Consider the following 16,167-nt stretch of genomic DNA (forward strand, 5'->3'; position numbering starts at 1 on the left):
TTTTGGTAGAGGAGTTCAGGGTAAGACTTAATTCAGGAACAGTTTCAAAGACAGGAGGAATCTGTCAAAGCTATGTATGAATAAATGCAAAACTTGTGTTTTTATGCTTAACACTAAGATGTTTGAACCATCCTTTTTTCATAAAAGCTACAGGATACAGTCTAGAAGATCAGCTGAGTGTGCAATGGGCACACATTTAATTGCCTTTTTCATTGTAGTCTGCAAAACTCTGCTTTTTCTTTTTTAAGATAAACCAGACATAATGAGTTGAAATGTTCTCTCCTAACTTGAACCTTCTTTTTCTCCCTCTTTGAAGCCTCTAGTTCTGTTGCAGGGGCTGTGGGCATGACCACCTCTGGGGAGAGTGAATCAGATGATTCCGAGATGGGACGATTACAAGGTAAAGACAGTTATTGAGCTTTCAAGAAACCATTACCATGGGCTGCCTGTTACTACTGTTCTTTGTTGAAATTAATTCAGATAAGCTCTTTTAACATAATCTAGCAATACCTGCACCTCCACAAAAAGCTTCTTATTTAGTGGTGATTAGGAAGTGGTAGATGATCTATCTGTCTCTTCATTTTTACTGTTTAGACAAAATCCTATATATTTGCTTTTTATGTTTTAAAAATTTTCTTCATTGTGGTTGCATGTATAGCTGGTAATGAATTAAGGAAGATCTTGAAAAAGGAGTAGCTTAATGTGTTGTTCTCTGGTACCTGATTACATAATGCACCTAATAGGGTGCTTTTTTGCCGTGGTGTTTTGTGTTCTTGATCATCTATTTCAAAATGAATGTAAAATGTACACATCAACTCCAGATATTTTAATGTTGTACGTGCTTTTTAAAAAGCAGCCTTATATTATGTGTACTCTCTTTACAAGTGGATGGGTATGTATTTTTATCATCTTTAGATGGTTGATTTATATAATAGATCCCCAATGTAAGGCACAGAAGTTTCAGATTGCTTTTAAGTTTTGGAAGGAACTTACAACAATTTGTTTTTGACTAGAAATCTCATGAACACAAGTTTTGCTGACTTTTTGGAATTGATGAAAGTAATTTTTCATGTTTTTAGATCATCTCATAACCAATATCTGATTGGGAAATAATATCAGAGGGAAAACAGCACAAGGGTGCTTAACATATAATTTCTTTAAAATAGGTATTTGAGTTTTCCTGGACCATTAACACAAGTTCCTGCTGGCACTGATATTTAATATTTGCATAAAACCTTAAGATGCCTTGGAGCTGGCACGTGGGTGCTATAACTTATATTAATTACATTAATATATATGAGCGGTCTTGAAAATTTAACACGTAACTTCTCTTAAATTCAAAATGGAAAGGAACATTGTCTAAATCAATTATGTGAGATGAATCAGTTGCTTGAAATTTTAGATAAGATCAGTTACATTAACAGCTACTCCTGCCCTTCTTTTGTCTTTAGCTCTGTTGGAGGCCAGGGGTCTTCCTCCTCACCTGTTTGGCCCTCTTGGTCCTCGGATGTCACAACTTTTCCATAGAACAATTGGAAGTGGAGCTAGTAAGTGAATACTTTTAAATTTGTCCTCCCCGAAGAAACCTTAATAATTAGTTGAGTGCTGTTTTTACTGTTTACCTATTGATGTAAGTTTTCATGTAAGAAACTTTTCATGAACTTTAACCTGTTTTTAAAAATAAGGTTTGTGCACCTTCTTGCCTTAAATACAGCAACTCTAAGATTTTCTTCTGTACTCTTATTTTTGATTGCTGAATTGGAATCATTAGAAAATCATCCAAAGTTTATGGCAAGATTGACTCTTTGTTTTGTTTTTTTTGAATTATAGAAGAGTAAAGAATCTCAGATGATTACATTATTACAGCATCTGATTGCATGATTTGCATAGATTTGAATCTTGAGTTTTTTTATAGTATAATACAGTTTAACCCATCAGACAGTCAATTGTAAGATGAGTCTGAGAAGAAAGATTTCTCAGCAAAATTACCAGTCTCTAGACTCACGTAATCAAATTAATGTGTTATAATTCAGAGATCTTGTCATGTATGGTAGACAAAACAGTGACTCTTGCAGTCTCAATTTGTAATTAAGTGTAACTTTTACATAATTACAAATCCAGTTAAGTTCTTTCTGGTATACAATACTATCTTTAGCTTCCTTAAGTAAAATTTACATTTAAGCATTTTAAAATAACTTCATCAATAATGTTTCCATGGAATTAGTAGGCTATTTGTAGATTAATTTCAGTCTTGATTAATTTCAAAATTCCTAAAGTGTTACTGAAGTCTTTTAACTCTGACCTTACTGATAGGTACTTATATAGTTTTCCATCAAAGACTCCAATTTTTTTTTAAATAATGCAGTGTGTGTATGTGTGATCACATATGTGTACTTGAGGCTTTTTCAAGTTCTGGCATTAGCATTTGACAGGAAATTTAAGAAGCAGCTGGTGTTCTTGTCTTTGTTTTGTTTTACTTTTGCTGCCCCATCACTCAGCTCTCAGATGAAACATAACCCTGTCGCAGAGTTCTCATGAACCCTTGAATGTGGATTTTTATTTAGTATCATTTATGAGGTAATATCTTTAAGTTATTTATTTTTTTAAGAGAAATTTTATTTCATTTATTTTACTACTTCATTTACTTCTGGGTAGAAGGCTGGGAAGAAAAAATATTGCAGTGCTACCTAATTAGCATTAAAACATCTCGAATCCGTATTAAGAGTTGACTGTTACACATGAAGTTAATGTAAACCATAGACTAGAACCAGAGTAGAAAACAATGTTCCACCCTTCCCTGCCCATGACCCAGCTTCAACAATGCCTACTTCATGGCCAGTCTTTATCTTTACCCTCACCCACATCCCTCCTGTCATATTAGTTTGAAATGAATCCCAGACATTATACAATTTTTTCTATAAGCATTTCATCACGTAGCTCAAGATAATGCCCCTTAACACACACACATATATACACTCAGGTTACTATTATTGTACCTGAAAAATAACCCAGTAATTTGTTAATAATAGATATCCAGTCAGTGTCAAATATTAATAATAGATATCCATTCAGTGTCAGATTTCAGTGTCTCATATATCATAAGCATATTTCTTGTAAACTGGTAATTAGATCTAGAGGCTTTTTCAGATTAGAGTTTGATTCTTTATTTTCTTCCCTTGGTGGGGAAAGACTATGCAAAAGTGGTAGTGTATTCTAATATTAGGATGTGCATAAAGTCTAATTGTCTCTTAAGCCGTCAAAACTCAGTGTCTAGAAAACAGGGGTTACAGAATAATAGTACTCCACGTCTAATGATCAGTCTTCATTTATTAGAAGTAAAAGAAGTAATTTAGTAGAAGTATATAAAGAATATCTCTTCTTTCTCTTTGGTTACCGAGGAGAATAGTTAGTATAGGAAAAATTATTTTCTCCCCTTTATTTACCAGTTTTCAAAATAGTTGGTTTTTGCGTCCTCCAAAGTGCCGTCGTTGAAGTATCATTGTAAGTGGGTTGAGACGTGTTTCAGACATTTCAGTGATTTTCACTGATTAAACTGCCCGATCATGGAATGATGGGATCTTTTTGAGATGGCCTCTGAATCTTTTTGATATGATCTCGGCAGTTTTTGATAACTTCCTTGCTTTCTGATCTGTCAAGCTCAGTTCTCCCCACCCAATACCTGAAATCAGGCATTTCCTCAGAGAGCCCTGTTTTCTTTTATATGACATGGTATTTATTTTTTTAATTTATTTATTTTGTGAGGAGATAAGCCCTGTGCTAACATCTGCCAATCCTCGTCTTTTTTTCGCTGAGGACGACTGGCCCTGGGCTAACATCCGCGCCCATCTTCCTCCACTTTATATGGGACGCCGCCACAGCATGGCCTGACAAGCGGTGTGTCTGTGCGCTCCCGGGATCCGAACCGGAGAACCCCGGGCCACCGCAGCGGAGCTCGGGCACTTAACCGCTTGTGCCACCGGGCCAGCCCCATGAAATAATATTTAGAGCCCACAGTCTGGACTCTGGATGTTCATTGCTCCTGGGTTGATGGTTGGTATTAGACACTTCTAATGGACAAACCTAGGAAATAATTGTATTTTATCTTTTAAAATAAAAATCATGAGTTCATACTGATACTGCCAATTCAGATTCAGGGCTGCATGGTTTTTAATTACCCTTATTTATCTTGTATCTCCTTTCTCTCATGTCAAAAGTTCTAGTTCCCAATGAAAATAACATAATTATTTATTTGCTTTATCCTACTACAAAATTTCAGCTTAACACCAAAAGTAGTAGTATTGAGAAAGGTTTAATTTTTAACAGTTCTTTTTCTACTCTTCAGATATATTTCACTTTGTGGTCAAATTTTTATATTTTAAAGTCATTTGAAATAATTTTTCTCTTTGTTCATGCCACCTTGGTTTGGCCCATTTGCTTCATTCTGCTTTTAATTTTTAGGCATTGCTTTTCAAATTTAATTTTACTTTTATTATTATGTGACATTTACATGATTCCAAAAGTAAGTCTACAAATAAGGTATATTTAGAAAAGTCTTTTCTTTTGCTGTCTCTTTACTGTTTCCTCCTTGACACAAATAACCTTTGTTAACTTTATGGCTTGTCCGTCTCTTATTTACTTAAGAAAACAAAAACATCCATATTATCTACTTCAGACACACTGCATTTCTTAGATAAGAATAGTAAACTTTACTTGCTTTACCTTGCTTTTAACAGTATATTTTGGTGTTCACTCTCCAGAGATGCTGCATATATTAGAGAGGGAGAGAAAGAGAGGAGATTCCCTGTTCCTTTTGTAGGACTGCCCTAGTCTCCAGTGTGTGGATGTACAGTTTATTTAGCCAGTTCCCTGTTGGACAGTCAGGTTATTTCTAGTCTTCATTGTGCTGCAGTGAAATACAGCTTTCCTGCTTTTTCCTGTGTTATCTTTAGAGTAGATTTCTAGAAGAGGGATTCCTAGAAGGGAGGTGCAAAAGGGTAAATGTATACCACATTTTGGCAGATGTTGTAAATCAGCCTCTTTTTGAGGTGTACCGTTTTACATTTGCATGTCATGTATTACAACAACATGGTGTCATTTTTTTTTTCCTGCTGCTAACTTTTTAGTTATATATTCTTGTATACTTCTTTTAGTGGTTACCCTAGAGATTATAATGCATATCATTAGTTTATTATAGCCTACCTTATAGTAATATTTTATCATGTCCCAAACAGTGCAAGAACCTTACAGCATTACCTCCTGCCATTGTTTATGCTCTTGTTTTAATTTGTTTTACTTGTACGTGTGTTATAACAGAGTAAGACATAATTGTTGTTTTAGAGAATCCATGTTCTTTTATGTTTGCCCACATAGATACCATTTCTAATGCTCTTAATTCCTTCCTGTGGTTCCTTTCTTCTATCAGGAATTGTTTCCCTTCAGCCTGAAGAATGTTTTTTCCATGTAGTGAAGGACTGCTTGTAGTGATTTCTTTCTGCTTTTGTTTGAGAAATACTTGATTTGCCTTAATTTGTAAAAGATATTTTCCCCAGGTGTAAAATCCCCAGTTAGCACTTTGTAATGTCTTCTGGTTTCCATAGTTTCTGTTTGAGTGTCTTAACTATGGCCTTTTCAAGGCAATGTCTTTTTCCCTCTGATTTCTTTTGAGATTTGCTTTTTTAAATTATTACTGATTTTTAGTAGCTTGACTATATTAGGCCTATGTGATGTTTTCTTTCATTTTTACTTCACTTGGGTTTCACTGAGCCTTTGGATCTGTAAGTTGGTACTTTCATCAGTTTTGGAAAATTCTTGGCCATTATCCCTTCACATATTGTTTCTCTTATCTCGTTATCTCATCAAATGTTCTCCTTTCCTTCTGGGAGTATCAAGATCATACATGTTCAAACTTTGGACTTTATCCAGCATGTCTCTCTGGCTCTAGTTTATTTTCGTTCTTGTTTTTCCCAGTATTTTTTCTTTTTGACCAGTTTGAAAACTTTCTGTTGACCAGTTTTTTTTCCTGCTGTCTTCTTCAAGGTTTTGTTAAACCTATCAGTGAGTTTTTTTTTATTGATGTTTTAATAATAGTTTTTAACATTGTGAAATTTTGGGTTGTACGTTTTTGTTTGTCCATCACCATATATATGTCTCCCTTTGCCCCTTGTGTCCACCCACCACCCCCATTGCCCCTGGTAACCACAATACAGTTTTCTCTGTCCATGTGTTGGTTTATATTCCACATATGAGTGAGATCATACAGTGTTTGTCTTTCTCTTTCTGGCTTACTTCACTTAACATAATACCCTCCAGGCCCATCCAAGTTGTTGCAAATGGGATGATTTTGTCTCTTTTTATGGCTTAGTAGTATTCCATTGTATATATATACCACATTTTCTTGATCCAGTCGTCAGTCGAGGGACACTTAGGTTGCTTCCACTTCTTGGCTATGGTGAATAATGCTGCAGTGAACATAGGGGTGCATAAGCCTCTTTGGATTGTTGGTTTCAGGTTCGTTGGATAGATTCCCAGTAGTGGGATGGCTGGGTCATAGGGCATCTCTATTTTTAATTTTTTGAGGAATCTCCATACCGTTTTCCATAGAGGCTGCACCAATTTGCATTCCCACCAGCTGTGTATGAGGGTTCCTGTTTCTCCACATCCTCTCCAACATTTGTTTTTTGTCTTGGTGATTATAGCCATTCTAACGGGCATGAGGTGATATCTTAGTGTTATTTTGATTTGCATTTCCCTGATGATTAATGATGTTGAACATCTTTTCATCTTGGCCATCTGTATATCTTCTTTGGAGACATGTCTGTTCATTTCCTCTGCCCATTTTTTGATCGGGTTGTTTGTTTTTTTGTTGTTCAGTTGTGTGAGTTCTTTATATATTACGGAGATCAACCCCTTGTCAGATGTATGTTTTGCAAATATTCTCTCCCAGCTGGTGGGTTGTCTGTTCTTCTTGATTCTGGTTTCGTTTGTCTTACAGAAGCTCTTTAATCTGATAAAGTCCCACTTGTTTATTTTTTCTTTAGTTTCCTTAGTCTGGGTAGGCATGTCATCTGAAAAGATTCCTTTATGACCAATGTCAAATAGTGTGTTGCCTATATTTTCTTCTATGAGTTTTATAGTTTCAGGTCTCACCTTCAGGTCTTTGATCCATTTTGAGTTAATTTTTGTGAATGGTGATAGCAGATGGTCCACTTTCATTCTTTTGCATGTGGCTGTCCAGTTTTCCCAGCACCATTTATTGTAGAGACTTTCTTTTCTCCATAGTATGTTCTTAGCTCCTTTGTCGAAAATTAGCTGTCCATATATGTGTGGTTTTATTTCTGGGCTTTCAATTCTGTTCCATTGATCTGTGTGTCTTTTTTTGTACCAGTACCATGCTGTTTTGATTACTATTGCTTTGTAGTACATTTTGAAGTCAGGGATTGTGATGCCTCCTGCTTTGTTCTTTTTTCTTAGGATTGCTTTAGCTATTCAGGGTCTTTTGTTGCCCCATATGAATTTTAGTATTCTTTTTTCTATTTCCATGAAGAATGTCATTGGGATTCTGATTGGGATTGCATTGAATCTGTAGATTGGTTTAGGTAATATGGACATTTTAACTATGTTTATTCTTCCAATCCACGTGCATGGGATATCTTTCCATTTCTTTATGTCATCATTGATTTCTTTCAGTAACGTCTTGTAGTTCTCGTTGTATAGATCTTTGACGTCCTTGGTAAGATCTATTCCTAGATATTTTATTCTTTTTGATGCAATTGTAAATGGTATTATCTTTTTGAGCTCTCTTTCTGTTAGTTTGTTATTAGCATACAGAAATGCAACTGATTTTTGTACATTGATTTTGTACCCTGCAACTTTGCTGTAGTTGTTGATTATTTCTAATAGTTTTCCAATGGATTCTTTAGAGTTTTCTATAATATATAAAATCATGTCATCTGCAAATAGAGTTTCACTTCTTTGTTACCTATTTGGATTCCTTTTATTCCTTTTTCTTGCCTAATTGCTATGGCCAAAACCTCCAGTACTATGTTGAATAGGAGTGGTGAGAGTGGGCAGCCCTGCCTCGTTCTTGTTCTCAGAGGAATGGCTTTCAGTCTTTCCCCATTGAGTATGATGTTGGCTGTGGGTTTGTCATAAATAGCCTGTATTATGTTGAGGTACTTTCCTTCTATTCCCATTTTGTTGAGAGTTTTTAACATAAATGGATGTTGTATCTCGTCAAATGCCTTCTCTGCATCTATTGAGATGACCATGTGGTTTTTATTCTTTGTTTTGTTGATGTGATGTATCACGTTGATTGATTGCGGATGTTGAACCATCCCTGCATCCCTGGTATAAATCCCACTTAATCATGGTGTATGATCTTTTTAATGTATTGCTATATTTGGTTTGCCAATATTTTGTTGAGGATTTTTGCATCTATGTTCATCAGCGATATTGGCCTGTAATTTTCCTTCTTTGTATTGTCCTTGTGTGGCTTTGGTATCAGGGTGATGTTGGCCTCGTAGAATGATTTAGGAGGTGTTCCATCTTCCTTTATTTTTTGGAATAGTTTGAGAAGGATGGGTATTAAATCTTCTTTGAATGTTTGGTAAAATTCACCGGAGAAGCCATCTGGTCCTGGACTTTTATTTTTTGGGAGGTTTTTGATTGCTATTTCAATCTCTTTACTTGTGATCGGGCTATTCAGATTCTCCATTTCTTCTTGGTTCCGTTTTGGGAGGTTGTATGAGTCTAAGAATTTATCCATTTCTTCTATAAGTTTTTTATTTTTTAATTTTATTTATTTTTTTCCCCCAAAGCCCCAGTAGATAGTTGTACATCATAGTTGCACATCCTTCTAGTTGGTGTATGTGGGACGCGGCCTCAGCATGGCCAGAGAAACGGCGCATCGGTGCGCGCCCGGGATCCGAACCCGGGCCGCCAGCAGCGCAATGCGCGCACTTAATCACTACGCCACGGGGCCGGCCCTATCCATTTCTTCTAGATTGTCCAATTGGTTGGCATATAATTTCTCATAGTATTCTCTTATAATCCTCTGTATTTCCATGGTATCCATTGTAATTTCTCCTCTTTCATTTCTAATTTTATTTACTTGAGCCTTTTCTCTTTTTTTGTTAGTAAGCCTGGCTAAGGGTTTGTCGATGTTGTTTATCTTCTCAAAGAACCAACTCTTTGTTTCATTAATCCTTTCTACTGTTTTTTTGGTCTCAATTTCATTTATTTCTGCGCTGATTTTTATTATTTCCCTCCTTCTGCTGACGTTGGGCTTCGTTCTACTTTTTCTATTTCTGTTAGGTGTAATTTAAGGTTGCTTATTTGGGCTTTTTCTTGTTTGTTAAGATGGGCTTGTATCGCTATGAGTTTCCCTCTGAGGACCACTTTTGCTGCATCCCATGTGGTTTGGTATGGCATATTTTCATTTTCGTTTGTTTCCAGATAGTTTCTGATTTCTCCTTTAATTTCATCAGTGATCCCTTGGTTCTTCAGTAGCATGTTGTTTAATCTCCACATTTTTGTCACTTTCCCAGTTTTTTTTTCGTGGTTGATTTCCAGTTTCATGGCATTATGGTCTGAAAAGATGCTTGTTATGATTTCAATCTTCTTAAATTTATTGAGGCTTGCTTTGTTTCCCAACATATGGTCTATCCTTGAGAATGTTCCATGTGTGCTTGAGAAGAATGTGTAGTTAGCTGTTTTTGGATTGAGTGCTCTGTATATGTCTACTAGGTCCATCTCGTCCAGTTTTTCCTTTAAGTCTACTATTTCTTTATTGACTTTTTGTCTGGATGATCTATCCATTGATGTAAGTGGGGTATTAAGTTCCCCTACTATTATTGGGTTGTTGTTAATGTCTCCTTTTAGGTTTGTTAATAGTTGCTTTATGTACATTGGTGCTCCTATGTTGGGTGCATATATATTTATAAGTGATATGTCTTCTTGGTGGAGTGTCCCTTTTATCATTATGTATTTCCCTTCTTTGTCTCTCTTAACCTGTTTTATCTTGAAGTCTACTTTGTCTGATATGAGTATGGCAACACCTGCTTTCTTTTGTTTGCCATTAGCTCGCAGTATTGTCTTCCATCCTTTGACTCTGAGCCTGTGCTTGTCTTTAGAGCTGAGATATGTTTCCTGGAGGCAGCATATAGTTGGGTCTTGCTTTTTAATCCATCCTGCCACTCTGTATCTTTTCATTGGAGAGTTTAATCCATTTACATTTAGGGTAATTATTGATATGAGGACTTAATGTTGCTGTTTTGTCAATTAATTTCCATTTCCTTTGTTTCTTGTCCCATTTGTTTATGTTTCTTGTCCCATTTGTTTCGGACTGTAAATTCGGTTTGGTTGTTCTGTCTTATGACTCTTCTACTTTTCTCTTTGTTTATCATATGTGATTTTGTTTTATTTATTTTATTTTTTGTTTATTGCAGTAACATTGGTTTATAACATTGTATAAATTTCAGGTAAACATCACTATACTTGTATTTCTGCATAGATTACATCATGTTCACCACCCAAATTCTAATTACAACCCATCACCACACACTTGTGCCAAATTGTCCCTTTTGCCCTCCTCCCTCCCCCCTTCCCCTCTGGTAACCACCAATCGAATCTCTGTCTCTGTGTTTGTTTGTTGTTATTATCTACTACTTAATGAGGGAAATCATGAGGTATTTGACCTTCTCCCCCTGACTTACTTCACTTTGCATAATACCCTCCATGTCCATCCATGTTGTCATAAATGCCTGGATTTCATCGTTTCTTATGGATGAGTAGTATTCCATTGTGTATATATACCACAGCTTCTTTATCCATTCGTCCCTTGATGGGCACTTAGGTTGCTTCCAAGTCTTCTGTGAAAAATGTTGTTGGAACTTTGATAGGGATTGCATTGAATCTATAGATTGCTTTAGGAAGTATGGACACCTTAACTATGTTAATTCTTCCAATCCAAGAGCACAGAATATCTTTCCATTTCTTTGTGTCTTCTTCAATTTCTTTCAGCAATGTTTTATAGTTTTCGGTGTACAGATCTTTCACTTTTTTGGTTAAGTTTATTCCTAGGTATTTTATTGTTTTTGTTGCAATTGTAAATGGGATCAAATGCTTTCTCTGCATCTATTGAGATGATCATGTGATTTTTATTCTTCATTTTATTAATGTGGTGTATCACGTTGATTGATTTGTGAATGTTAAACCATCCCTGCATACCTGGAATAAATCCCACTTGATCATGGTGTATAATCTTTTTAATGTATTGTTGTGTGCGATTTGCTAGTATTTTGTTGAGGATTTTTGCATCGATGTTCATCAGTGATGTTGGCTTGTAATTTTCTTTTTTTGTGTTGTCTTTGTCTGGTTTTGGTATCAGGGTAATGTCAGCGTCGTAGAATGAGTTAGGGAGCTTCCCCCCACCTCAATTTTTTGGAAGAGTTTGAGAAGGATAGGTATTAAGTCTTCTTTGAATGTTTGGTAGAATTCACCAGGGAAGCCGTCTGGTCCTGGACTTTTATTTTGGGGGAGGTTTTTGTTTACTGTTTCGATCTTGCTGGTGATTGGTCTATTCTAATTCTCTATTTCTTCTTGATCCAGTTTTGGAAGGTTGTATGATTCTAAGAATTTATCCATTTCTTCCAGATTGTTGAATTGGTTGGCATGTAGCTTTTCATAGTATTCTCTTATAATCTTTTGTATTTCTGAGGTGTCTGTTGTAATTTCTCCGCTTTGATTTCTGATTTTACTTATTTGTGCCTTCTCTCTTTTTTTCTTGGTGAGTCTAGCTAAAGGTTTGTCAATTTTGTTTATCTTTTCAAAGAATCAGCTCTTGGTTTTACTGATTTTTTTCTATTGTTTTTTTCGACTCTATTTCATTTATTTCTGCTCTGATTTTTATTATTTCCCTTCTACTGATTTTGGGTTTTGTTTGTTCCTCTTTTTCCAGTTCCTTTAGATGCATTGTTAGATTATTTATTTGAGATTTTTCTTGTGTGTTGAGATAGGCCTGTATTGCTATAAACTTCTGTCTTAGAACCACTTTTGCTATATCCCATAAATTCTGGCATGTCGTATTTTCATTTTCATTTGTCTCCAGGTATTTTTTTGATTTCTCCTTTGATTTCTTCATTGACCCAGTTTGGTTCAGTGGCATTTTGTTTAATCTCCACGTATTTGTGGCTTTTCTGATTTTCTTCCTATTGTTGATTTCTAGTTTCATACCGTTGTGGTCAGAAAAGATGCTTGGTATTATTTCAGTCTTCTTAAATTTATGGAGACTTGTTTTGTGGCCTAATATGTGATCAATCCTGGAGAACGTTCCATGTGCATTTGAAAAGAACATGTATTCTTTGGTTTTTGGATGGAATGCTCTGTATATATCTACTAGGTCCATCTGTTCTAGTGTGTCATTTAAGGTCAGTGTTTCCTTATTGATCTTTTGTTTGTATGATCTATCCATTGGTGTAAGTGGAGTGTTAAAGTCCCCTACTATTATTATGTCACTGTCTATTTCTGTTTTTATGTCTGTTAATAATTGCTTTATATATTTAGGTGTACCTACATTGGGTTCGTAGATATTTACAAGTGTTATATCCTCTTGTTGGATTGTTCCCTTGATCATTATGTAATGCCCTTCTTTGTCTGTTTTTACAGTTTTTGTTTTAAAGTCTATTTTGTCTGATATGAGTACTGCTACCCCAGCTTTCTTTTCCTTGCCATTTGCGTGGAGTATCTTTTTCCTTGCTTTCACTTTCAGTTTGTGAGTGTCTTTAGGTCTGAAGTGTGTCTCTTGTATGCAGCATATATATGGGACTTGTTGTTTTATCCAGTCAGCCACCCTATGCCTTTTAATTGGAACATTTAGTCCATTGAAGCTTAAAGTAGCTACTGATAAGTATGTACTTACTGCCATTTTTTAACTTTTTTTTTGTCAGTGTTTTAGTAGGCCTTCTCTGTTCCTTTCTCCTTCTATACAGAATTGATGGCCCCTTTAATATGACCTGTCTGAAAGCTCTGCTCTTTAACTCGCCTCCTCCCTCATTTTATGTTTTTGGTAACATATCTAATCTCTTTTTTGTGCATTTGTATCCATTACCCTCTTATCATGGAAATAGATAATTTTTCCTATTTGTGGTCTTCTTTTTTCCCCTTAAATCAGTCCCTTTAACATATCTTGTAGCACTGGTTTCTTGGTGACAAACCCCTTTAATTTTTGCTTGTCTGGGAAATTTTTGATCTCTCCTTCCATTTTGAATGATAACCTTGCTGGGTAGAGTATTCTTGGCTGTAAGTTTTTTCCTTTTGGCACTTTAAATATATTGTGCCACTCCCTTCTAGCCTGTAAGGTTTCTGCTGAGAAGTCAGCTGATAGCCTTATGGGGCTTCCTTTGTATGTAACTTGTCTTTTTCTTGCGGCTTTTAGGATTCTCTCTTTATCTTTAATTCTGGACATTTTGATTATGATGTTTCTTGGTGTGGGCCTCTTTGGGGTTATCTTGTTTGGGGCTCTTTGTGCTTCCTGTACCTGGATGTCTGTTTCTTCCCTTAGGTTAGGGAAGTTTTCATCTATTATTTCTTGAAATAGATTCTCTGCCCCTTTGTCTTGCTCTTCTTCTTCCTGGACACCTATAACGCAGATCTTTGTGTGCTTGATGTTGTCCCAGAGGTCCCTTAGACTGTCCTCACTCTTTTTAATTCTTTTCTCTTTTACCTGTTCAGCTTGGGTAATTTCTTCTAGTCTTTTGTCCAGCTCGCAGATCCATTCTTCTGTGTCCTCTACTCTGCTTTTGAGTCCCTCTAGTGAATTTTTCATTTCCAGTATTGTATTCTTCATTTCTGATTGGTTCTTTTTTGTATCTTCCATTTCTTTGTTGACATTCTCACTGAGTTCATCTATTCTGCCCAGATCAGTGAGCATCCTTAACACACTTTGTTTGAACTTGCTGTCAGGTAGGTTGCTCATTTCTGTTTCACTTAGTTCCTTTTCTTGGGTTTTGTTCTGTTCCCCTACTTGGAATGTATTCCTTTGCTTCCTCATTTTGCCTCTTTCCCTGTGCTTGTGTCTTTGCATTAGGTAATCAGCTACGTCTCCTCCTCTTGGATAGGTGACCTTATATAAGTGATGCCTTAGAAGGCCTTCAGTGTGCTTCCCTTAGTTCTCAGTGTTCTAGGGGTGACCCCTATGTGGGCTACGTGTGTTCTTCTGTTGTGGCCTGTTTGCTCTCCCTGTAGGTGCCGAGGGATGCGGAGTTATGCTCCTGGCCTGCTGTTGTAATGCTCAGATGCTTGTAGTTGTTGTGGGCCCTTCAGTCTTTTTATCAGGTGTGGGGAGCCCCAGCACAGTTGGCTGCAAGTTCTAATACCACATTTGTGTTGCACTATTTCTTTTAAGTGAGTAGGCCCCCATCGTGCCAGGTTGTTAGGCTCAGGGGCTTACAATATAAGCCTCCAGCCGTTAGGTCTCTTGTCAGCTCTCTGAGGATTGCAGCTGGATGGGCCTGGCCTAAGGCACGGGAGCACCCAGTTGTTTCAGGCTTTGGAAGGTGGGACAAACCTTCTATGTGGGTCTTTGAGAAGCACAAGTCTTCTGCAGCTGACAAGCCCTGTCGCCCATAGGTCCACACACATAGTCAACACAGTTCTGCCCCTTGTGCTCGCCCCGACCTCCTGAAGTGGACCCAGTCTCTCCACAGCGGGAGCCCCACACACTCCACCACGGCCCCACACTCCCCACCTGCTCCTTGTGCCCACCCTGCCCCACTGAAGTCGGCTCAGTTGCCAGGCTGCAGAGAATCCAGTCATCAATCTTTGCAGCCCCATAAGTTGCCTGAGGGCTTGTTGTTGGGTGGGACCAGTCTCTAAGGTGGGCTGCCTGCCCTGGCTGAGCTGGATTACATCGGTGCTCTAGTTGGTGGGGCAGACCCTGGGCTAGCAGGCCCCAGGGAGAACTCAAATGGTGTCTGTGTCAGCACGCCCACACCAGGCCACAACAATTGCCGCCGCCAATGTCCCAGTCCCTGGAGAGGTCTCACCTCTCAGTGCAATGCACTCAGAGCCTATCAGGTGAGTCTCTTTTCATGAAAGCACTGTGCACCTTTCTTTCTGGTGATTTTACTTTGCTTTCTGAAACGGGTTAGTTTGCACGTAGGCCCTGTAAGAGCCGGTTTTAATTTCTTTGTGAACCAGCTTATCTGGGGGTTCTCCCCAATATTTTAGTAGCAGGCAAAGTCAGATATTATGCCACTCATCTCGATTGTGCTGGGTCCTCAAAGTGCCTACAGTGGGGGTGCTCCCCAGCTCAGGGCCCTGCTCCTCCAGGGAGGTCTGCATACCTGTGGGCTGCTCCCAGGCGGTTGTGAAGCTGGCAGCTTGTGAAGGCGGCATTTTTCCTCTCCTGAAGGGCGTTTCTGCCTGTTTCACCTCAGTTAGGATTGTCCTTTGTTGCAGGAGTTCCTCTTATCCAGCTTTCAGTTCTGTCTCAGGGGTAATTTTTCCACGAGTAGTTGTAAATTGGCTCTGTCCTCAGGAGGAGGTGAGTTCAGAGTCTGCTTATGCCGCCATTTTGACTTCTCTCTCCTATAATTTTGTTTTGATTATTTGTTTAGTGGTTACCTTGAGGTTTGTGTAAAAAATCTTGTGTATGAGATAGTCCATTATCTGATGGCCTCCTATTTCCTTATTCTAAGTCAATTCAATCTCTTTCCTCTTCCCCTTCTAATTCGTTCTTGTTATACCTTATTCTATCTTGTGTTGTGGCTGTGTGTTTACAGTGATGAGGTTAAATTTATTTTTGGTGAATTCCTTCCTTTGATCTTTGATTTTGGTATTTAAGTGGTTGCTAACCTATTCTGCTGAAGATCCGCTATTTTTCTGAGTTTGTCTACGTGTTTTTTCCTTGTTCCAAGCTTTGTATTCCCTTTCTCTTCTTTTTTTCAGGCCTGAGGGCCTTCTTGAGTATTTCTGGTAGTGGGGGTCTTGTGGCCATGAGCTCCCTTAGCTTTTGTTTTTTCTGGGAAAGTTACTATTTCTCCATCATATTTGAAGGATATTTTTGCTGGATAGAGTATTCTTGGCCGAAAGTTTTTGTCTTTCAGTATTTTGCATATTTCATTCCAGTCTCTCCTAGCCTGTAAAGTTTCTGTTGAGAAATCCGCTGAG

The 16,167-nt window shown here is 37.5% G+C and overlaps 1 protein-coding gene across 17 annotated transcripts in view; it reads left to right on the forward strand.

Moving 5' to 3' along the window:
• TRIP12 (thyroid hormone receptor interactor 12) overlaps positions 1–16,167 on the forward strand; it is a 154,090-nt gene that overhangs the window by 83,742 nt on the left and 54,181 nt on the right. For 16 of the 17 annotated variants that reach the window (XM_087424728.1, XM_087424727.1, XM_014785371.2 and 13 more), the window contains 2 exons: positions 317–400; positions 1,452–1,547. The exons of the other annotated variant lie outside the window; for it this stretch is intronic. In XM_087424728.1, the coding sequence (XP_087280854.1) occupies positions 317–400; positions 1,452–1,547 (180 nt within the window). The remainder of the gene's footprint in view (positions 1–316; positions 401–1,451; positions 1,548–16,167) is intronic. 17 annotated transcript variants of the gene reach the window in all.

This window comes from Ceratotherium simum, chromosome 37 (genome assembly GCF_057802395.1).
Source record: "Ceratotherium simum simum isolate JZ-2026a chromosome 37, ASM5780239v1, whole genome shotgun sequence".
NCBI lineage: Eukaryota > Metazoa > Chordata > Mammalia > Perissodactyla > Rhinocerotidae > Ceratotherium > Ceratotherium simum.